This window comes from Oryzias latipes, chromosome 20, assembly GCF_053564925.1.
Source record: "Oryzias latipes strain Hd-rR chromosome 20, Olatipes_Hd-rR_3.1".
NCBI classification, from domain to species: domain Eukaryota; kingdom Metazoa; phylum Chordata; class Actinopteri; order Beloniformes; family Adrianichthyidae; genus Oryzias; species Oryzias latipes.
In genome coordinates, this window is record NC_136256.1 from 8,847,628 (window position 1) to 8,872,072 (window position 24,445).

Genomic DNA, 24,445 nt, shown 5'->3' on the forward strand with positions numbered 1-24,445 from the left:
TCACATACGACTAAATCGATAAAGGAATGTGGCCGTGGTAAACAAAAAACCATCGCAAAAAAAAGTGCTGACTCGGCAAAAAAAATTTTTTTCGGATTTTATTTTTAAGAATCGGCTAACGAAACCCAGATAACTTTGTCAGGTATATCCAAAGAAAGTTTTGAAATCATTACGTGATGGCGACACGACCTACGGTTTGGCGGCCATTTTGTGCCAAAATCTACCATTTTGAGTTTTTCGCGTTTTTACACAATATGGAAAAATGAACTTTTTTTCGAGCGATTTTGACGAAATTTGACTCGCATGTCCCTAGCGTAAGTCTACAATCACCTTTGGAGTTTCGTCGACCTTTGACCTCGGGAAAAGGCGGCCATCTTGAATTTTCTATAAAAAACACCTTTAACACCAGATTCAAACGTAAACTTGTCGTTGGAATTTTCATCGATTGTCTCGAAACTTTTTGGGCATCAATGGCAAGCTACTGTGGAAAAAATGTTGGAATTAGAAGTTGTAGATTTTGAGCGGCGTGTGCGTGGCAAGCTAGCAAAGTGGCGCACTGTTATAACTCCCATGCATTTCAATACAATACAGTGAAAATTGAATGCATGCATTCATGCCTGAAACAGAATACATTGAAAAAGACTGGACATGGACATATAAGGAATGTGGGCGTGGTTAGCATAAAACCACTGTTGCTAAGGACGACAAAAAGTTTACTTTTACCGATTTGTCAGAAACTGACGTCAATCTGTTCGTCCTTCCGAGGGGACCAAAACATAAAATGGTTGCTATGGAGATAAAATCAACAGAAAAGCCGCCATTTTGGAAAAAGTGGGTTTTTTATCAACACATGACATGTAGCTCTCACCAATGGAGGAATGTGTTTTTCTGAGTCAGTTGATGATGCTGATCGCTATGCTAGCAATTTTAGCCACATTAACATAGCTAGCATAGTTAGCATAATTAGCATTTTAGGAAATGTGTTTTTTTGAGTCAGTTGATGATGCTGATCGCTATGCTAGCACTTTTAGCTATGTTAGCATAGCTAGCATAGTTAGCATAATTAGCATTTTAGGTAATGTGTTTTTCTGAGTCAGTTGAAGATGCTGATTGCTATGCTAGCACTTTTAGCCACATTAGCATAGTTAGCATAGTTAGCATAATTAGCATTTTAGGTAATGGGTTTTTCTGAGTCAGTTGATGATGCTGATCGCTATGCTAGCACTTTTAGCTATGTTAGCATAGCAAGCATAGTTAGCATAATTAGCATTTTAGGTAATGTGTTTTTCTGAGTCAGTTGAAGATGCTGAATGCTATGCTAGCACTTTTAGCCACATTAGCATAGTTAGCATAGTTAGCATAATTAGCATTTTAGGTAATGTTTTTTTCTGAGTCAGTTGATGATGCTGATCGCTATGCTAGCACTTTTAGCCACATTAGCGTAGCTAGCATAGTTAGCATAATTAGCATTTTAGATAATGTGTTTTTCTGAGTCAGTTGATGATGCTGATCGCAATGCTAGCACTTTTAGCCACATTAGCATAGTTAGCATTGTTAGCATAATTAGCAAATCCAGCCTTGATTAGCTTTTAATTTGCGGGCTGTGAGGGCGGTGAGGTCAGCGGTGGTGCGTAAAGTAGGGCGTGGAGGCGGGTTGCGTCTGCGGGCCATACAACGCCGCTTGCGGCTTTAATTATTATTACGTTTCTTCTTTCTTACGGATCCGTTGATCGCAAATTTGACCCCCGCCACATACCCGAAAACTCACCAAAATTGGCACAGACCTAGGATAAATTGAAAATGAATTTTCGGCAAAGAGAACGTCAACCCCCCCACGATGATGACATCACAGCGAGCGATCCCGTCAAAAAAATGAATGGGCCGAAAATCGCTTATGGGGCCAAAAAAAAATATTTCAAATGAGAGCAACGAAACCAAAACACGCGTGTTGGAGATATCCCCAAGAAGTTATGAAATCATTATGGGATGGCCACGCGACCTACGGCTTGGCGGCCATTTTGTGGCGAACTCAGAGAAATGGCGAATTTCGTGTTTTTTGACAATATAGGAAAACGACACTTTTGTATGAGCGATTTTCACGAAATCGCACATATATGCCGCCAGCGTAATTCTACCATAACCAAAGAAGTTTCGTTGACCTTTGACCTTGGCAAGGGGCGGCCATCTTGAATTTTCATAAAAAAGCACCTTTAGTAAGGTATTCAAACTAAAACTCGTCCTAGGGATTTTTTTCGATCTTTTTGAAACTTCTCGGGCATCAATGGCAAGCTACTGTGGACAAAATGTTGGAATTAGAAGTTGTAGAATTTGAAACGCGTGCGCGTGGCGAATTCGCAACCGTCGCCATTTTAGCTAGCTCGCACATATTTTATCGGAATAGCCTGAAACTGAAATATGCGATTCCCTGTCCCACACTGAACAAAACGATGTCACATACAACAAAATCGATAAAGGAATGTGGCCGTGGTAAGCAAAAAACGATCGCAAAAAAAAGTGCTGACTCGGCTAAAAAAAAAAAATTCGGATTTTTTTTTTAAGAATCAGCTAGCGAAACCCAGATAACTTTGTCGGGTATATCCAAACAAAGTTTTGAAATCATTACGTGATGGCGACACGACCTACGGTTTGGCGGCCATTTTGTGCCAAAATCGGCCATTTTGAGTTTTTCGCGTTTTTACACAATATGGAAAAAGGAACTTTTTTTTGAGCGATTTTCACGAAATTTGACTCGCATGTCCGTAGCATAAGTCTACAATTACCTCTGGAGTTTCGTTGACCTTTGACTTTGGGAAAAGGCGGCCATCTTGAATTTTCTATAAAAAACACCTTTGTCACTGGATTCAAACGTAAACTCGTCTATGGAATTTTTATCAATCGTCTCGAAACTTTTTGGGCATCAATGGCAAGCTACTGTGGAAAAAATGTTGGAATTAGAAGTTGTAGATTTTGAACGGCGTGCGCGTGGCAAGCTAGCAAAGTGGCGCACTGTTATAACTCCCATGCCTTTCAATACAATACATTGAAAATTGAATGCATGCATTCATGCCTGAAACTGAATACACTGAAAAACACTGGTTCTGGACATATAAGGAATGTGGGCGTGGTTAGCATAAAACCACTGTTGCGAAGTACTTTACTTTACTTTTACCGATTTGTCCGAAACTGACGTCAATCTGTTCGTCTTCTCAAGGGGAACAAAACATAAAATGGTTGCTATGGAGATAAAATAAACAAAAAGCCGCCATTTTGGAAAAAGTGGGTTTTTTATCAACTTATGGCATATAGCTCTCACCAATGGAGGAATGTGTTTTTTTGAGTCATCGCTATGCTAGCACTTTTAGCCACATTAGCATAGCTAGCATAGTTAGCATAATAAGCAGTTTAGGCAATGTGTTTTTCTGAGTCAGTTGATGATGCTGATCGCAATGCTAGCACTTTTAGCCACATTAGCATAGCTAGCATAGTTAGCATAATTAGCATTTTTAGTAATGTGTTTTTCTGAGTCAGTTGATGATGCTGATCGCTATGCTAGCACTTTTAGCCACATTAGCATAGCTAGCATAGTTAGCATAATTAGCATTATAGGTAATGTGTTTTTCTGAGTCAGTTGATGATGCTGATCGCTGTGTTAGCACTTTTAGCCACATTAGCATAGCTAGCATAGTTAGCATAATTAGCATTTTAGGTAATGTGTTTTTCTGAGTCAGTTGATGATGCTGATCGCTATGCTAACACTTTTAGCCACATTAGCATAGTTAGCATTGTTAGCATAATTAGCATTTTAGGTAATGTGTTTTTCTGAGTCAGTTGATGATGCTGATCGCTATGCTAACACTTTTAGCCACATTAGCATAGTTAGCATTGTTAGCATAATTAGCATTTTAAATAATGTGTTTTTCTGAGAGTTGATGACGATCATAACACTCTTAGCCACATTAGCATAGTTATCATAATTAGCATTTTGAGCATTGTGTTTTTTCTGAGAGAGTTGATGATGTTCATCGCTATGCTAGCACTTTTAGCTATATTAACATAGCTAGTATATTTAGCATAATTAGCATCTTAGTCAATGTGTGTTTCTTATTCAGTCCATGATGCTGATTGCTAAGCTAGCACCTTTACCCACATTTGCATCACTAGAATAATTAGCATCCTAATGTGTTTTCCTGAGTTACTTGATGAAGCCGGCCGCATCATTAAGACACATTGTGTAAAAATAGTTATACAATAATACACCTATAAACCATTATGTACATTTGGTCATGAGTGATACGCTGCAATTACGTACCTGTAGGAATGACTGGAAATGATGGTGGACCCACCAGTCAGACTTCCTCAGCCTTCATCTTGTAGCTACATACAGGCACAATGACTTAAAAATTAGTTAAAAGCCCTTTATGACTCCAGTGATTACCTGATTTCACTGTTACCTGCTTAGAACATTATTTTGTTTGTTTGTTTCATCATCAATTGACTGCGTTTTTCAAGTTCCAAAAGCATTTAATCTACAACACAATATATTCTGAGTCAATTTATAGCATGGGTAATTGGTGCCAGGAGATAAAGTCACGCTTGTTCAGCTATACAATAAAATAGCAACTGAATAGACATTTTAAATGCCCGGAATTGCCTATTTATTATTATTACAGAATTAAAGTGTGAATAATTGTTATGAACTCATGCATTTACTGTCAGTTATTTCTTAGCCAAGCTGACCTCCTTCCCTTAGTGATTCAGCTATGTTGCTTTTAGTAAAAAAGACAGTTTTGAATTCTTCATATGCATTCACTAAGGCCTCCAATGTCGCCTCTGTGTAATATGCCACACGTTTCCCCCCGCTTTCACTTTCCATGGTGGATCTTGAATTCCGTGCTCAAGTGAGAGAGCCTTTATGTCTTCAACAAGAATGTGCATGACCTCTGGAGCCCAGGGATGACAGGTTAAACCTTTCTGGAATATGAAGTTAAAGCATTTTTCAACTGCTGCATAATCTCGTTTCACATGAAAAGAGAATTCCAGGAAAGCCGTAGCAGCTAACTTCTCATTTCTGAAACTTGAGGGACAAAAAAGTGTCAGGGTGACACCAATATCATACAAAACAAATGCAACCAACTGAATAAAAAATAACACATTTAGTCAAAGTCAGCTTTATTGTCAAATATGCTGCATACACATGACATACAATACAGATGAAATTAACATGCTTCATGGGTTAATTGCGAAATCTAAAACGTGTACCTAGATGTGAGTGTGAGAGTGAATGGATGTGTGGTTGTGGATATTCTACCCTGTGACAGACTGGCGACCTGTCCAGGGCATCCCCTGCCTTCGTCCATAAGTGGCCGGGATAGGCTCCAGCAGCCCCGTGACCCCCGAAAGGGAAAAACGGAACAGAAAATGAATGAATGAGTCTGCTGGTTCTGGGCTAGAGACTTGGCACTCTCCTCCCTGATGGCAGCAATCTGAAGTGTTTCTGTGATGGGTGTGAGGGGTACCCTGCAATCCTGATGGCTTTGTGGTTGAGGCAGGAGTGATAAATGTCCCAGAGGCCAGTGAGAGGGACTCAGATGATCTTCTCAGCTGTTTTACAATGTGCTGCAGTCTTCCGTCATGACGCGTACCACACAGTGATGCAGCTGGTAAGGATGCTCTCAATGGCCCCCCTGTAGAAGGTCTGAGGGTTGGGGGGAGGAGCTCTGGCCCTATTCAGTTTGCGGTGGAAAACCTGATGAAAAGTTGATATTCATTTAGTATTGCTATATTTATCAAATCTGAAAAATTCTTTATCAACATAATAATCTGTACAAATTTAGAATAATATTTTTTGGAAGATTACTTACTCTGATGTTTCATGTCAAAGTCAAAGAATTTTCAAGGACACTGCAGGGAGTTGAACCCCGTCTGGCTGAAGCCAGAGTACCAACTACCAGTGCCTTTTGCTTTTTTTGACTGAACATGGAAGCAAAACCTGTATTCCAACCAGCATGAGACTTCAAGTGATCAAATACACTAGAAGTGAATGTTAATCTAATTGCTTTAAAAAGCTATCAGAAATTACATGTTTTTGTGTCACATGCTTGTTGCAATACAGTAAAAGAAACCGAACATTAAAAAATGAACATTAACACATGCATTAAAATAGAACAAAAAAAAAAAAAATCAAGAACTTACCTTTTAAAATACAAATGCCATTTAATATCAAAGAAAGCTATAAAAACAGTTTTACCGGACAATTTACTACAATAGGTTTAGACCCCCCTCCCTCCAAATGTTCCACCAAATCCAACGACAAAACCCCACCCTTCAATAAACACCAGGCTGTCTCCAGCAGAAAACTCCCCCCTCTAGGATGCACTAAATGAACAGAGGATCCCCTCGTGGTCACTGAAGTAAATTTGACTGACCACGGCCTTGACAGTAAATTTGGAAGTTTTGGCATAGACATGATCTATGATGGTTTCCCCCCTCTCTGTTGTGGGAGAAGTGACATGCTGCCTGAAGCCTCTGTCCGTCATCAGATTAAAAATGGAAGAGGACTTCAGGAGGTCTTCATTAAAATCTCCCATCACTACCACTGATTCACTTTGAGTTTCTAACCAAAGTACTAAATCCTGTAGGTGGGATCTAAACAGCACTACAGGATAGGAGGGGGGCCGATACACTACAGCTAACACTAAATTTAGAGCCAGACTCCTGTAAACAACACACTCCAAATTAAGGTCTGGCTTATCCAGAATTTGGTAGTCTCCTCCGTCCGTACAGTAGATCCCAACCCCACCATGTTGCTGGCTCTTCAGGCCAACTAATGCTGGGTTGGTTCCACTGTAGGAAAGCCCTCTCGGACGGCTGTGGAAACTGAAGCCGTCCATTTGGACAGCTTCTAAGGCAGAGCTAGGGGTCAGCCATGTCTCTGTCACAGCAATGCAGTTAGGCTGCAGCTGCTGTGTACAGTGGGCCAGATAGGAGACATGTCTGCACAATCCCTGAACATTTAGCAGAAAAACTCTGAAAGAGGATGGGTCACATCGTCTTTCGTCACTCAGGAGGGGGGGCATCTTCTGCAGAGCAGCCTTCGCATGTTTATTGCAATAAATCGCCTTTTCCTTAAAGTCCCTAATTATCAAACCCTCGATGGTCCTAACCCGACTCACAGCAACATACACCTGTCCAGCAGCAAAGATCTTATTAAAGGAGACCACAGCCTTGTCCACGGTCAGGCCTTGTACCTTGTGGACGGTACAAGCCCATGCCAGCTTGAGTGGGAACTGTCTCCTCATCCCCCCCTTTTGGCTCACCCGCTCTTCCTCGGGCTCTATAGCAGTGGAACCAGGCAAGTCGGCTTTGGCACATGTTCTCCGAGCTATTTTTCCAATTTCCTCATCATCAAATTTCACATAAACATATTTTGGAAACCCCCCCTCTGTGTAGGATTCAATGTGGGTGACTATGCCGCATGCCCCATTTACCAATCCATCTGTGATGTCTAAATTTTTGCATAGCATCACTCGAGCATTGACTCCCAATAACAGCCTCTCTTCCAAACAGCTGTTCTTCACTTTTTTGTGATGCCCACTCATCAGTTGCAGTTTACCCGTCTCTTTACTCGGGATAAAGTCTTCTGCAACAATTTCACAATAATTTTCACATGTAATTTTGAGCTGCTCCAAGTTGTGTTGAAACACTTGGGCATTGGTGGGGAAAATGTGCAAAGCCGTGCTGTCCTCGCCCGTTTCACACTGCTTCAGCATTTGCACGTCACTGGGCAACAATTTGGTGTCTTTTGTACGCGTCCTAAGCCTGTTTAACATCTGTGCAAATGCTTGGTCTTTCTGTCGGACGATCTCTGTCAGTTCAACCACTTTGAAGCACATGGACCACAAATTTAGCTCAGATTTTTCTGCATAAAGTGGTTTCCCTTTAACGGGAGGCAACTGATAGAAATCTCCAACAGCGATAATTGACACTTTTCCAAATGGGGAAAAGTCACCTGTTTGTTTAATTTGTCGCAGTCTGCCGTGGATGTAGATCAATAGTCTGTGGTCCACCATGGAAATCTCGTCAATGATCAAAATCTGCAAATCGTGGTACTTAACGCGCATAGAATTAAGTTTCTCCTCGCCCAAAGGAGAGTACGGCAGACGGAATTCTGTACCGATTCCAAATGTAGTGTGAATGGTTGCTGCCTTCAGACTGTAGGCAGCAATCCCTGTGGGGGCGGTCAGCAGAACCGACATGGCGTCCGGCTGGAGACACAGAGGTGACAGCAACCTCGTAGCCTCGTACTGGATCGCTCTGATCAGGTGGCTCTTTCCAGTCCCTGCACCGCCTGTAACAAACATGTGCAGAGGATCTGGGTTCTGACCTGAGACCTTCTGTAAACACCACTCTCTGACATGTAGGAAGGTGGAGAGCTGCAGCTCATTCAGAGAGCTGATGAGCAACAGCCCCTCCTCCCTACTGAGACCGGGACTCTTCTCCAGTCGAGCAGCTTCTCCACGGAGAACATCCAGATCTGGAATGTCCTCCTGATGTTCCCCCTCTGTCCCTCTCTCTACCAGCTGCTCTCGCTGCTCCATCTCACTCTCCCGCTGCTCCAACTGGGCCCCGGGGACCAAAATGTCCCATGCAGCCTCCAAAAACTCTGCATCCGACAGCTCAGCCTGGGCCAGCTCTAACGCATCAGCCTCACGCTCGAACTTCTCCCGGTTCCGATCGACAACACTTTCAACAGTGTGTTCACCGCTACGAAGACGCACTGTACCGTTCTTATAATAATCCTGATAGAATTTGAAATCCTGCGGTTTCAGGTCGTCGTCCGTGCGATACGGGAGGAATAATTGGAGAATACTCAAATGAAACCGCTCCGGATTTTTGTGCTCGGAGAAGCGCGCATAACGGACGACTGCAGGTTTGGTGCGTGTGCGTTTTACGACCACACCGCAATTATTTTGGAGCTCTATCGCATTTTTGGAGCTTTCATTTTTTGACAATAGCCGATATTCGGACGCGAAAGTAGCAATGCACAGGTCGTCAAATTCCTGATCGTGTGGCCTATTTTTGTAGCGGTCCACGATGTTTAGCATCCACTGGGACCCGGACTCATCTTGCTGCTGCAGAACAGCAAGCGGTTTGCTCATCCTAATGATGTTGTCCCCGGTTGGAATGAACACAACTTTTCTGGAGCATTCTTTTAGGTGCATATTAGCCAATCTATACACTGCTTCTTGAGCCGACACATGCCGATTATGTAAATATACGGTGCCTAATTTCTTCAGCGTCTCTTTTGCACTGGTGTTTCCCTTTTCCGCTTCTTTTTGGGTGTTTCGCAACAACAGGCCAATTTCACGCTCTTCTTTTGAAATGTACGAGATGATGTACACGACGCAAGCGAACGCATCAACGATGTACTGAATGTCCATGTTTGCATTCCAACATTTTAACAGGGACTTGTTGTAGGGGTTGATCCAGATTTCATTTTTGTTTCTTTTTAGGACGACCTGGCTTCTCCGATGGCAGGCCCTGAACAGTTTCTCGTATATTTCCTGGTCAATTTGGAAATACTCAAAGATCTGCTCCAGGGTTTCGAATTCTGATTTGTCATCATTAACAACGCGGTTAATTTCGGTCAAAAAGTCAAATGCCTCCGCAGCAATCTGCTTCTTCATGTCAATCTTCCAGCAGATGCATTCTAATTTGGATACTTCGCCGGCCTTGACGTTCGGGTCGGTACATTTGGGGCATTTCACAATCTTTTCATCTTCGATAACAAATGTGCGGCCGGATGCCGTTTTTGGAAAGTTGAAGCGACATTTGGTCCCGCCCTTCTTACATGACTTTGTGTGGTTCCTGGAGTGCTGCTGGACAGCCAGAACAATTTCCCTCAACACTTCGTCATCCTGAGGAATCTCGCAGGTGACGTATTTATCAATGAACGCTGCGACCTCCTCTTCCGACTCTTTCCCTATCCGTGGAGCCCCCTCAATCCAAAACAAAACGTGCACGTGAGGGGACCCACGCTGCTGGAACTCAATCCTATAAAAGAAATCCACAATTTTCCCTATAGGATTAGCCGGAGACATCAGGACCACCCTCAGGAAACAGTGCCAGCGGAAGTCAAACATGCGTGCCGCTGTGACGCTGTTCCTGCGCAACAATTCACATCTTTCAGCCCAATCCAACTGGTCAGCTGTCTGGGTTCTCCCCTCCTGTCTTAACACAGTGTCGAGGAGATTTTTCCAACGCATGTCGGCAGCAGAGAACGAACAGAACCACGTTGGAATACCCAGCTGACGAACACAGGCCAACAGGTCCTTCTGTGTTGCCTGCCAGAATGCCGGAGTGCCTCGAATAGGCCGGAGGAAACAAAAGCCCTGATCTGCTTCCAGCAGCTTCTTCAGGGTTTTCTCAGAACGTGCATCGGCACTTACACCTTCAGATGCACTTCCTGATTTTTCTTTTCTGAGAGCCACAGACACACTTGAAACAACCTTCTCCACCTCCGACATGTACTGTGCAAAAAAGATGTATTCGACGTTCTGTGCAAACCTACCGTCAGCATGGAGGATCCTGTTGTTGAAGTAACGCGATAGAGTCAATTTGAACCTTCTGTTTTCATGGTAAACGTTTTTACCATCGGGAAAGATGACAGGAAAACATTTAGCTTCATTTTCGCGATTAGTCAATAGTCGGACCGGATTGTTTCCTTCCGCCGGGGCCAAATTCAAAATGTCTTCAAAATATTGATCCAGGACTTCTTGGCCAATGTCCACTGGGAACAGAGCAGAATCTTGGAACATGCAGTGATTCTGTCTGTCATGGAGAAGCTCATCTTCTCCATCATCAGCCTCATCCTCTTTTTCATCTTTTTTGTCCGTCTGCTTTTCTGGTTCGTTTCGATTTTCTTCTTCCAATTCTTCTTTACAAAAGTCATTGAGCCAAGCTTCATTAAACTCTATGTCTTTGTAATACTTATTGTTGCGTTTCAAATATTGCAAGGCCCGCCTAATGTGCATGGTATCCACAAACTGATACTCATAATGACCTTTGTAAGTCAGTTTACGCTTTAATTTGACGCGCAGCAGAGACCCTTCCATGTCTGACCGAGGCAGCACATTGGTCGTTTGCACCAAGTTGGCAGGAACACACGTGATTGGGCCGTGAACACCATTCTGCCCACCTTTAGGCAGAGCAAGCATCTTCATGAATGGTATATGCAGTGCAATCAGATGCTGCTCTAAACCATTTAAACAGGCCAACTCAGGTGGGACAGGACACACCTCCAAGTTGTTACCGACCCACTCAGGCGGGGTCAGACCTCTTTTTAACTTTGAGTCGCAGCAGTGGCAAATCCACAGAGCGCTCCTCGCTGTCCCTAAAAACAAACATGGGCTCTCACAGTCCATGTTGCAGCGGTGCAGGTAGTCCTCACTAATGCACGCATCTGCAATCTCTGCCATCTTTGCAGATTTGCTGTACGTCTCCCTGACGCACAGCAAAACCTGGTGATGAAACAGAAGTCTGTTGCACACACAGCAAACAAACTCTGGACCCTTTTCCACCTTTTTTAGGAAGTCCTGCATGACTTCCTGAAAATGCTCTGCTCTCTTTTTTGACAACTGCCTCTTAACTTTAACTTTGCTTATGACACTCTTTCTGAACGCAGGATTTTCACGATATCTTTTTTTGTTCAAAGCTTTTAGCCCAAGTTTGTGGGACTTATCATTCCTGTATTTTTCCTTGCTAAGTGCAATAAGTGTGTTCCGGTGTTTGGCATCTTTCCTGTATTTTTCCTTGCTAAGTGCAATAAGTGTGTTCCGGTGTTTGGCATCTTTCCTGTATTTTTCCTTGCTAAGTGCAATAAGTGTGTTCCGGTGTTTGGCATCTTTCCTGTATTTTTCCTTGCTAAGTGCAATAAGTGTGTTCCGGTGTTTGGCATCTTTCCTGTATGTTTCCTTGCTAAGTGCAATAAGTGTGTTCCGGTGTTTGGCATCTTTCCTGTATTTTTCCTTGCTAAGTGCAATAAGTGTGTTCCGGTGTTTGGCATCTTTCCTGTATTTTTCCTTGCTAAGTGCAATAAGTGTGTTCCGGTGTTTGGCATCTTTCCTGTATTTTTCCTTGCTAAGTGCAATAAGTGTGTTCCGGTGTTTGGCATCTTTCCTGTATCTTTCTTTGCTAAGTGTGATGAGTGTGCTCCGGTGTGCTGAATCTTGGATATATTTGGCTTTTCTTTTACTTTTAATCTTATCCATTTTATCTGCATATTGCATTTTTGCTTTTGACTTTACCATTTCTCTAAAATCGTCATTTTCCATATATCTAAGTTTGTGATGTCTCTTATTCGTTACCATAACTTTTTGTCTGTAACTCTTATTTTTAAAATATTTCTCTCGGATGACACGCTTTAACCGTTCCCTCTCGTTTTCTGTGTAGATTTTTCCTTTAAGCTTTTTCGCAGTTTGTTGTCTTTTTTGGCATAACAAATATTTAGAAGTAAATTTAATACATTTGCTCTTGTTGTCTATTACGGAAGTAGTTCTCATATCTGTAGAACAAATGTTATCCTTTTCATCTGAACGCATGTAATATGTTTTTGGTTGTTTGTTGGCAGAGGGACAACAACCAGCACAGCGGTCCTGTTGTGGATCTTTAACACACACAACAGTCTCAAAATGTGTACCACCACAATTTTCTATATAAATGGCATTTTCAGATAATTGTGGACCGCTGCTCTGGTGCCGAAGCCACCTGCCACCAAACAAGACAAAAACATTTACTCCTAATAAGTCAGCCGTGGCTTGAATTTCGACGTCTGTTGCCCAAACACTAACAAAACGCATCCTAGATTTGGTGATGTACTCAGCCACAGAGGAGTACTCCCGCCCAATTACCCAGCTATACAGATGTGGATTTGTTTCCAATTGTTTAACGACGGCTAGCCGAATTTTTCTGTGGCTGTTTTGGGATCCGCTCACAGCCTGAGAGATGGCCCTAAAGTAACAATTTCCATCTCCAATAATTCTTTCGTTGGTGCAGGGGGGCCCTAACAAACCAATGGGAGGAGCAGGTGGGGCATTAAAATTTTGGAACTCAATATTTAACATTGAGCACAGAGCCTGGCAGACATCCAGATTTAAAGGGTTAAAATAGAAAATTTCCTGCTCAGGCTCACTAAAAATTACATCCTGATCCTTCAGAGCAACATCCTCTAATTTCACTTTCTTCAGGTTTTCGACTGAAGGGCCTGCAATATCAATTTTTGAATCCATTTTTCGTTTTGTTGCTGTCTTTTTGGGTTCTACAGTGACATCTAATGAAGTGTCATGGAAGAGGCTCTCTTTGCAGAGGTTCAGGGAGTTACTTTCTGCAGGACTTCCTAAGAAAGGGCTAAATGTATTGGAAGCAGAAAAAACAACAACGCCAACCATTTCAAACTCTGTGAGGACAATGCCCTCGACTGACCTCTGCAGGTAGTCGTGAACTTCACCCACAGAGTCAAAAAACAGAACTACGCTGGATCCATCAGGGACCCTCATCCCTTCAGGACTGCGAGAATGGGAGTCTACAATAGCCCAGCGTCCATTCTCTGCAATGACGGCACACGTGTTCTCACACAGTGTCAGCAGACACGTGTTGTACTGTGCCATCATCCTAGCCAACCCCTCCCTCAGGGGAACCAACACACCCGCATCAACAAATTCACCCGAATTGATTTTAGCATCCCCGCTAACAACTTCCCCAAAAACACAGGACAGTTCAACCCCATCCACCACTACTTGATCTGGAAGATCAGTCGCTCTCAGAAAACCTGCAGAGTCAGTGATTTTGTTCTGTCTCTGCAGGTCCGAGTAAACCTGATCTCCAGCAAGCAGCACAGAATCCAACTCGCAGCCGTCCCACTGAAACACACCTTTAACAGTGTGCTTGGCAGCAGCCAACAAAGATATGGCCATGCACTGCCGCCCACTGTTGCTCCCAAACAGCTCACTGCCCTGGTGAAACGATCCTCTGATGCTGGGGAACTTTAACATACCAGCAGCAGGAACAGGACCAGGCTCCTGGACCTCAGAGGTTACCAGCTCATCATCCGAGGAGCCAAACGTCACACCAACCTCCATGTCAACTGAACTAGAGTCTGACACAGCCTCAACACTACAACTGGCAGGAGCAGCAACCACCTCACTATTACCTTCAGAAGGACCAAACAAGATGATGGGATCTGAACATGGTTGAACCGCACAGCAGATGCAAGAAGGAGAACAGCTCTTACCTTTGCTGCTCTTCTTACCTCCTGCAGCACGCCGTCCACGCTGCTGCTGGTCCTTTAGAAAAAGAGGAGATAGAGAGACATTACTGTCAAGGAAAAAACATGATTTTTATATTCTTAATAAATCAATCCTTAACACCTCAAATCAAATAAAAGAATGCACTGGTGAAGAACTTGAGTCTTGGGAAGCATTTTGATCATACTTGCCCAAGAATCATGTCTGTTACTAAAGGAGCACACAACAAAAGCTTAAGTACGAACACAAAAAAACATGTACATCTTAAAATGAACATAAATAAAAACATCATCAATATTGAGGTTTTTTCTGTTCTTCTCTCACCTGGTCCACAGGCTGCTCCACCGTCACGTCCTTGGTAGGAGACCTCGGTGTCACCCCCACACGGTCCTGCATACAAACATGAAATGTATTTAATGTCGTATTTTTACCATGAACTAGGTGCTGCAGCCTTCTGACTGAATGAAACTACAAAGTCATTATACCTGGGCCGGCACCCTCTCCTTCCTGGCACGCCTGGCAGGTGAAGGCCGGGGTTTCACCTCCACGTGCTCGGGAACCTCCGCCTTAGTGAAAAACAGAAGAACACAAAAATACACACCATTAAATGTGTTTAAGAACGAACATTTCACTTTAAAAATCTATTTTGACCTCTACAACACACATTAATGTGTCCTCTTCTTACCTGGGGCCTGGGGGCAGCCCTCTGGGATGCAGCCACAGCCCTCCGGCGACGTCTAGCACGAGACGTCTGAGGAATAATGACAAACACCAGAAGAAAAGTATTTAGGAGCAGTTTTAAAGCTATTCTGAACTATAAGCCTCAAGACAAAACAGTTACCTTGTTCCCAGCGGGAACAGGCGCAGCAGCTCCAGCACAGTCCAGATCTGACGGGTAAAATTTGTCCATCAGATCCAGAATAGCAGGGCTGAAGCGCACGGGCGACACCGGGAGAGGAGCAGCCTGTAGAATAGAAAACACAAAAATGTTAGCATGTGGACACAACAAACACAGTGCAGTTTTCTTTTTCCTGCAACTCACCTGCTCCAATCCCCGCCCGTGCCAGGATGCCAGAGGAGAGCGGTCTGCACCCGAAGGACTGGCTTTCTGTAGAGAGTGAGAAAGAAAAAACTATTTAGACACTTAAACTAGCCTCTTCCATGGACCACAGACCTGCTCTGCACACGCCACTTCTGGTCTGGCTTTCAGGAAGCTGGATTCACCTTGAACACATGGACAAGTTTAAAACAGGAAAAATCATTTTATTTGTATGAAATGAGCTGACGCTTACCTTTGCCTTCCCTACCTTGCAAGCCCACTCAAAAGGGTTGGTTGGAGGAGGGGACACAGGGTGCTCCCTCACAACCACCTTAGGAGTGACTCGCCGCACGGCAGGCCGGGGCGACGCAGGAGGAGGCGCCTGGACCTCTGGCTCCACCAGCTGCAGAGCAGAGTAGTTCCACAGCAGGGAAGCCAGAAGGACCATCCCTCCATCGTCACTCAGGTGGACCTGAGAGACACAAAAAAAACAAGAAAACCCCACGAGATTTGATTTGAGACTTATTGTACTGAGAAAAGCTGTCTGCATCAAAAACAACCAGAACCATCAACCTACCCCATCGCGGGCCCACAGCGCCAAGTGGTCCAAGCTGAAGTGCTCAGCAACAGACAGGTACTTAATGCCTGCACAGGAATGAAAGTTAGTGAACCGTTCCCACAACAATCATCTACATGACAACCAACAAGGACATGATGTTATACCCATCTGCGCCGCCACTCGGTTGAAGTCCTGGCGGAGGAACGTCTGCAGGTCCGGGGCCACAGTCAGGCGAGGCGGGAAGTCCAGGACGAAGAGCTGGTAAAACAATCCCACAAACACACAAACCAGCTTCAGTAATTACACTTTCTGCTGCTGCATCCCCCTCTGCTTCTCTTCAACGTGCAACGATTAAAACACACTTACCTTGGACCACTTGGACTGGAGCAGAGTCAGGAGCCGCCTGAAGTCCACAGCTGCCTCGGGGAGCGTCCGGCTGGCCGTCAGGTTGTTGCTGGGGGCGAGAAGACACACAAGATCGGGGGTACGTGGAATGTTTGCGTGCCTTACCTCTTTGTACAGCTCGGCTGCACTGGCGCCAGGGGTGGACATGAACCCGAAGGTCATGCCCCCACCCCCAGGCATCCGGACGATCCCGTCCACCAGGGCGCGAAGGTGGGAGTCTCCTACCACCAGGACGAACTGGAACACATGCAGTTGTTGTCATAGCCATAACTTACACTGGGTAACAATCAGTCACAGGTACGTTACCTTCTCCCCGGGAGACTCTGGCGGCACAAGGCACTTGTGGCTCTTCCCGGTGGCAGCGGACATTGGCCATCTCCGCACGGGGTGCCTGAACCCAGTGCCGGAGCCTGGGAAACACAACACGTTGGGGTGTGTTCTCTTTTTAGCCAACAGCACATACACATGCATCAATTCATAAAAGATTAGGGAGCAGAATAAAACTGATGCAATAATGGAGAGAGAAAAAAATCTCAGTTACTTACGTGAACTCGGAGCACTCGGGCTTGGATGGCCAGTCGGTCCCAGGTCCATGGGCGCGAAGTTCCTGGCACGGGCTCTGCGGTGGTCCTTGCCCCGTGGCATCTACACAAAGATCATAAACACACAAAAACACACAAACAACACTTTTAGCACAACCAGTACTTTTATAATATAAGATCATTTTGTCCAATATACATTAAAACTAATTTTCCTCGACAATATAAATAATAGCAGTACGTTTAAAAAGCATTGTATGTTTCTTTCAGAATAAACTTTAGAAAAAGATTTACAGCAAGCAAAAATAGTTGCCACTGTTGATGAGCAGTCAATCTTTTATTCAGTATTTCTATTAATCTATTCCAAAACACAGAATGAAATACTGTGCTATATATCCTTTTTGTTTTAAAAAACAGATCTTAAAGAAAATATAACTTTTTGCTGAGCACTGCAGCAGCAGAAGCAGGACATGCTAAAATTCACATGGACAGTCAGCCCAGAAATAAGATAAATCTGGCCAAGCAGCAGGAAATGACCAAAACCACAATAAAAAAATAAAAACAAAAATCAGCCAGGTGCATTAACAGGCCTCTTTCATGTCAGGAAAACTGATTTAGTGCAGCAACCAGCATGTTCAAAATGTTTGCAGCAGAAAAACCTGTCTGACTTCTGACTGTGCAGCTGCAAGTTACATTTATTACAATTAAGATTTTTATCTGAACTATCATTTCATTTAAAAAAAAATGTTGAAATACTAGAAAGCATTTTTTTTCCAGAGGTTTTTTTCCCTTTGGAGAAAAGCACACCTGTTTTTAATAAGATACCCTTTGAAAAGTAACATTAATAGTTCAAAATTGCTTCTTCTGCTACATATATGAAGTCTATTTTGGTGAGCCATCAGTTCTTTATTCATTACTTCTATTAATCTTTTCCAAAACACTTCTACAGAATGAAATAATGTGTTTTAAAATCTTTTTTGTTTTAACAAACAGATCTTAAAGAAAATCTAACTTTTTACCAATATTTTCCTCCAAAGGATACACAGATCACAAACAGGCCTTTAATTTCGCATCAAGTCAGCAGATAAACTTTACAGTTTCAGGAGATCCTCAGCCATAAATCCACAGATCTGACTAAATTCAACTTCATTTGGCTGAGGTTACACAATCTCACAAACTTGCATCAAAACAACATGCAGCTCCATGAGTGATCAGTACTTTCATTTAGAAGAAACCAGCTGCACCAGCAAGCCCAAACCATCCATAGGTAAATTCACACTAAAAATCACAGAATTCAAATTAAATCTACCAAATAGAATCAATCACAACATCCAGGAGTCAACAGTAACAGTCACTGCGAAGACAGTAACTAATACATAATAGCATCTACCTACATGCAAATGTAACCCAATGTGTGTCACATTTCAGGTAAAATGAACAAAAAAAAAAAAGAATCCTAGCAGGTTCTATTTGTAATGATCTTACAAATCCATGTGAACTTGGAACATTTTAAACACAAAATAAATACCCCAATTTGAAAATGTCATACGTTTTAAAAAACTCTTAATGACTTAACAAAAGAACATTTATAATAAATGCTTTACCTCTTTGACAAAAGATTTAGAACATAGCTGAATTTTTTCATGTGAAGTTAGTTTTTTTTTTAATTCAAATTTTGATGCAATTTAGAAGACATTTTTAGTTCTAAACTGAATGAAAGCAATACAATCAGCACTGAATTGAATAACAGTAAAATATATATAAAATCACCAAGCAATAACACAATAAAATTAGACAATGCCACAGCAATAAAGCAGCAAACCGCATGAACAGATGAGTGAACACCGACCGACACCCCCCCCACACACACACACACCATTCCGGCAACATCAAACACACCGACTGTCCTGTGAAGTTAAAGCTAAAGCCAAGTCGAAGCTAAGCCACTAATAAATTACACAAATGCAACACTCACAACAGCAAAAATATGAACCACGAGCATTTTGCTCTCAAAACTTTAGCTTTGGGTAATTCCATACAAAGCTAACACAAACTAGCTTGCTTCAGAAAAAACGTCCACTTGATTGATGTTAAGATAACTTCATACGAGGCAAGGTCACTGATAAAAATCACACAAATGCAACACTCATGTTCACAACAGCAGAAAAATAAATCAAGCATTTTACTCTCAAATACTTTCAAGTTTGGGTCTGGACTAGCTAGATAACGCGCTAGCTAGCTAGCTTCAAAATGTTATCCTTTTGAAGTTAAGCTAACTTCAACACGAGGCAAAGTCACCGATATAATTACACAAATGCAACACTCATCTTCACAACAGCAGAAAAATAAACCAAGCATTTTACTCAAATACTTTTAAATTTGGGTCTTTCAATGTTCTGGCTTGCTAACGCTAGTTAGCTAGCTTAAAACGGCAACGCTTTGAAGTTCGGCTAAACTTCGACACACAGCAAACAAAGTGACTACTAAAATCTGCAACACTCTTTTTTACAACAGCATAAATATAAAGCACAAGCATTTTACTCTCAAATACGTCTGAGATATTTATAAAACGCTTACCTTCTCGACGTAAAAAGTGGGCCGGGGCAACAAAATGGAGTCCTACAGAGACAGAGTAGAAAAGAAAAAGCGGGGGATGGGTGGAGAATAAAAACTCTGGGGGGAAAGATGGAGTTAAATCCTCTTTTGGTCGAAGTAACAGGCAGTAGAGATCCTTCTCTGGCGAAAATCAGCCGATCCTCTGGGTGCAGAAACCAAGGAAAACCTTTTCTCACAGAGCTCTGACAGACACGTCCGATCACTCAGAAGTCCCGTGTGAAAAGGGACGAATTCTCCACCGTTCTAGAAGCTTCTACCACCTTGGACCAATCACAGACAGCCACACCCCAATTGTTGTTGACGTGATTGGATAGAAAACGGGCAAAACCATTTGTAGGACTTTTGCAACTACAAAATCATAATACTTTATTATTCACAACGTTTTAAGAACCGACTCAGCATTACTTACTGTTTGCAGAAAAAAAGAGTGAATCTGTGAATTACATCAGTGACAATGCTTTCATATAAAATAGTATCAGCATTTATTTAATTCCTTTCAAAATTTGTCTACAGCAGCTTCACAAAATGGCGGCTCCCTGGTGGAATAAAAACGTTTAATATATAATGTATTTTTTATAAATGACTCTTTTGTGACATTTCTAAGCAATACAAACTAATTTGACATAAAATACACCTTTGTGAATGGACAAGATGTTTTTTTAATCATACTTTGTTAGCAGAGAGCAGTTTTTTAATTGGCTTATGAGCATGTAGCACAACAGTTAAAATGTATTTACATTTTAACTGTCTGTATCAATGCCCCCCCCCTTAAAACCTGATTACTATTTTCAATTTAAATAAAAAAACACCTTTGTATTTAAAAATGATTATAGATTTTTTTTGGTTACATTTGTTCCCCTAAAATTTGGAAGCCTATTTTTTAAGTACAAAGCATCTTTATCTCATCAGAAAAATGAAATACCCACCTGTCCACATTCAATGAGGTTTGAACTGCTCCATTTCTTCTTTAAAGACTGATGGTTTTCTTTAATTCTGGCCTAACATGATTTTTTTTAACATGTTCACACAGAAAGTTGTTTGATTTCTTACAAAAAGTGAAAATTGTCACCACATCAGTATGTAAGCTAGATGAGCTTTTGTGAGTGTTACATGTCAATCATTGTAGGTTATGGGAAGCATTCAAGCATCTTCACTCAGTGAGAAAATGACAGAATACCACGTTGACTTGATTTATTCATATCATAAAGAACACAGGTGTCAGTGACAGATAACTGCTTTGCCATCCCGTCTCTGCTGACGCTCACAGCATCTCCTCATCAGCTCAGTCATCTCCTGCTCCAGCTCCTTCTGAAGACCTTTGACCCGCCTCACTTCAGTTAGCTGTTGGAATCTGATCCTGTTCTTCACTTCACCTCTTCTCTTCTGGATGAGACGGATCATCTCAGTGAAGACCTCCCGACTCTCCTCCACCTGCTGTTGAAGCAGCTGTGAGATGAGACAGTGTTATGTTCTTCCACAGAGCAGAGAGAACAGATTGTGATCAGTGTGACAGAACATCCTCATCACCTCATCATGACTGGAGCAGATGTTCTCCTGCAGGTTCTTGGAGGGTCCCACCAGCTTGTGTTTCTTCAATGCAGCTGCTTTCAAATGAGGCTGAAGGTGTTCCTCACAGGAAGGAGAAAGGCTGGTCAGACAGGACTTCAGGGCGTGTCGTTTTTTCCAGTGCAGACGTCACAGGCCACATCTGCTCCGCATCTCTAAGCAGCTTGAAGTTCCTGTGACAACAGTGGCACATATTATTCAGAAGTTTAAGACCCACGGGACAGTAGCCAACCTCACTGGACGATGGAAGAGGAACATTGATGACAAACTGAGGAGACGGATAGTTGTAACTGTATCCAAAGAACCCAGAACAACCTCTAAAGACATCAAAAGTAAACTCCTAGATCAAAGTACATCAGTGTCAGATCGCACCATTCATGGTTCTTTCAGCCAGAGTGGACTTCATAGGAGACGACCAAGGAGGACACCACTGTTGAAAGGAAATCATACAAAAGCCAGACTGGAATTAGCAAAAATGCATGTTAACAAGGCACAAAGCTTCTGGGAAAATGTCCTTTGGACAGATGAGACAAAACTGGAGCTTTTTGGTAAGAAACATCAGCTCTATGTTGGTAGACTCAAAAATGAAGCACACAACCAAAAGAACACTGTCCTCCTGTGAAACATGGAGGAGGCTCAGTTCTGCTTTGGGGCTGCTTTGCTGCATCTGACACAGGATGTCTTGAAGTTGTGCAAGGAAATGAAATCTCCAGATTATCAAAGCATTCTGGGTAGAAATGTGCTGCCTATTGTCAGAAAGCTTGGTCTCTTGGCCCTATTTCACTAGTTTTTTTTTTTTTTTTAATTCTGTTAATCAACAACTCAAAAGTAATGGCTGATTGTGATTATTTAACTTTCAAAAATGTTTTATTTATTGTTACTTTTGAACGTTTCAAGTCATTTCAGTGAGCATTGGGGACTTTCTTTAACTGAGGAGTACCAACTATTTTGTCCACCACTCTTGGTACCATCTAGTGGACAAAAAAAATGTACTACACTCAGAGTGAACATAGCGAATTATAATTGTGGATCAAAATAAATTATTTCTATTTTATTCATGAGCGAATAAATATGTAAATTTTTAAATATATCTGTTAATATAAATGTATTTGTAAATACTTGTAAATAAAATATTGAAATTATTTCTGGAAGATCCTGCTACTTTGTTCTGCTCAGAACAAGGACAGAACTTTAGAAAAGAAAACATCCACAGAGACCTTCATGCAGCAATAAACCAGATCAGGTTTCTCACTCCAGGCCACTGAAGAGCAGGAAACCAGCAGGATCAGAATTTATCTCCCCCCAGCTGCTTAGGAACTTTGCAGAGCATCTCTGTGATGTACTCACATGTACACTATAGTACCAAAAGTATACGCTCACCTGCCTTGACTGACATGAACTGAAGTGTCGTCCATCCAGTTCAGACTCTGTGCAGGTCAGTCCAGGTCATCCCACAGACTCTGTCCTCCATGTCTTCATGGACCTTGTTGGAAGAGGAAGGGATGCAGTCCAAAGTGCAGCACCTAGCAGATGGAGCCCCCCCTTGAAGATTCTTAGAGACAGAAACACACATCATGAAAAACAGAAATCTCCTCCAAATATCATTTCCTATCAATGAACAGAGAACAGCAGAGTGTACCTGTCCTCTGGAGCTGGAACAATGTTTGCTGAGGATGGTGCTGACTGTGGGTCCTGGATGGAGCTGAACGTCTGTGTGTAGCGTCTAGACCAATTGTTCAAATCCTGCATCCTCACTCTGGAAAGTCGACTGAGAGAATCCAGCAGCTGCAGGTTCATGATGACTGGAAAAGACAAACACATTTATCAAATACACACATTTCAGGTGTGTCTAAACATTTTTCTGTCACTGAGTCCTGCTAAAAAACACAACAAGGATGTTAGAATTACATCAGGTATTTAAAAGAAGCCCCAAAATGTACTTAGAACCTAAAGTTGGATTTTCTGATTCAGGAAAAATCTTATTTTTATATCCTTTGTTCAATCAGTTTCAGCTTTATGTCAGGAAATTAAAGAACAAATGTAACATCTATCAATTTTACAAAGGAAGTTTCTTCAGTCTGAATCTTCTGATCAGTCAGCTCAGACTCAGCCGTGTGTTTGATGAGGAGCTCAGCAGACACATCCAGAGATTTCAGGTCAGTGAAATATGATGGAATATTCAGATAAAGTCTGAACATCTGAGCAGGATCCAGCTTCATGTCCTGAACCACTGACACATGCTTCTGTAAAACAATTTGCTATAAAAATGACTTCCATTGTCTTTGGAGGACTTAATAGCTGTCATTTAAAGGTGAATGTTGCTCAGCACCCAGAACCATTGAAGTTACTAGACACAGTCCACCTGCACTTCCCTGAAGAAAGAGCAGAAAGCCCCACATCTATACATCACTACACTCATTTTAAGTCATTTCTAGACAATGTTTGTTCAATTGGAAATTGTGTTAACTGAAGGTGAATCCAGTTAGTTTCTGGTAGCTGGTAATCAACACATAGAAACAAATATCTGATTCAATTCAGGAACCAAGATCAACGATTCACAGATCAAACCACATTTCTTAGCAGTTAAATGTTATGCTGGTGTTTGTCTTTGAACCGGATGTATGAAAATTAAAACAATGCATCTAAAATAATCCATTATCATTTTTTAAACAAGAAATACAAACCAACAAATAATAAGTATATGAATAAAAACCATAACTTTGAAAGAAAGAAATAACATTGAATAATCATGAATGTTGTGCTCTAAAGGTTTTTTGTCAACTTTCTGGTTAATTGAGCAGTAAACTAACATCACTGTTTCTGTTGGATCATTTTACAACTAATCTTGGAAGCAAAAATGAGAGAAGTCATTTTAAAAAATGGGACTTATTTCACCACTATATTTTAAATTATGTATAATTTAAAAAGCTCCCAACGTTACAAATGCTCTTATGTATTTACCAAAAGCAGCCAGCGTTGCAGTTAGTAGAAACAGACCACACAAATACAAGAAAAGCGAATGCATTTTAACTAGAATCAATGTGTGTGATCTTTGCTCGGGCGAACTTGCTAATGCTAACAACTAACACGGCATGCTAATAGCAGTTCAATATAAATAGTGATTATAAACCGCTGACCTCTGCCTCTCTGGTGACTCACGGTTTGGTATAGCTTTAAAGTACCTCTACAGCTTACAGTGACCAACTGTTAAAGGTTATAAATGCAGAAAATTAGTTTGCAAACTCACACTGTCTGCCGTCGCCGGCAGACAGGCGTGCGCTGGCGAATTAACTCCTGAAATCCACTTCCTGTTTTTTGTCTGTATTTCTTCCGGGTCCAGTAGATGTTTTAAAATTCGTCTTCAAGCCAAATTGATATAAAACATGCATCAAACCACGTTAGCTCCACATTTATTTACCCA

The 24,445-nt window shown here is 42.0% G+C and overlaps 1 protein-coding gene across 12 annotated transcripts; it reads right to left on the reverse strand.

Annotated features, from left to right (window-relative positions):
* Positions 1-4,679: 4,679 nt before the first annotated feature.
* Positions 4,680-24,410, reverse strand: LOC144988280 (uncharacterized). 12 transcript variants are annotated; one of them, XM_078938544.1, is made up of 18 exons: positions 24,162-24,305; positions 22,664-22,826; positions 22,419-22,576; positions 21,397-21,454; positions 20,986-21,197; positions 19,420-20,904; positions 16,849-16,948; positions 16,610-16,713; positions 16,265-16,540; positions 16,063-16,156; positions 15,917-15,984; positions 15,593-15,811; positions 15,343-15,408; positions 15,142-15,264; positions 14,986-15,051; positions 14,786-14,866; positions 14,625-14,690; positions 5,787-14,339 (listed from the first exon to the last, which is right to left on the reverse strand). In XM_078938544.1, the coding sequence occupies exons 7-18, from the start codon at positions 16,946-16,948 to the stop codon at positions 6,366-6,368; spliced, it is 9,237 nt and encodes a 3,078-aa protein (XP_078794670.1). In that variant the 5' UTR covers positions 19,420-20,904; positions 20,986-21,197; positions 21,397-21,454; positions 22,419-22,576; positions 22,664-22,826; positions 24,162-24,305; the 3' UTR covers positions 5,787-6,365. The 12 variants fall into 12 exon arrangements, with proteins under 12 accessions (XP_078794678.1, XP_078794670.1, XP_078794667.1 ...); XM_078938541.1 differs by having other exon boundaries at positions 22,405-22,576; XM_078938545.1 differs by lacking the exon at positions 21,397-21,454 and having other exon boundaries at positions 22,405-22,576; positions 24,272-24,410.
* Positions 24,411-24,445: the final 35 nt, after the last annotated feature.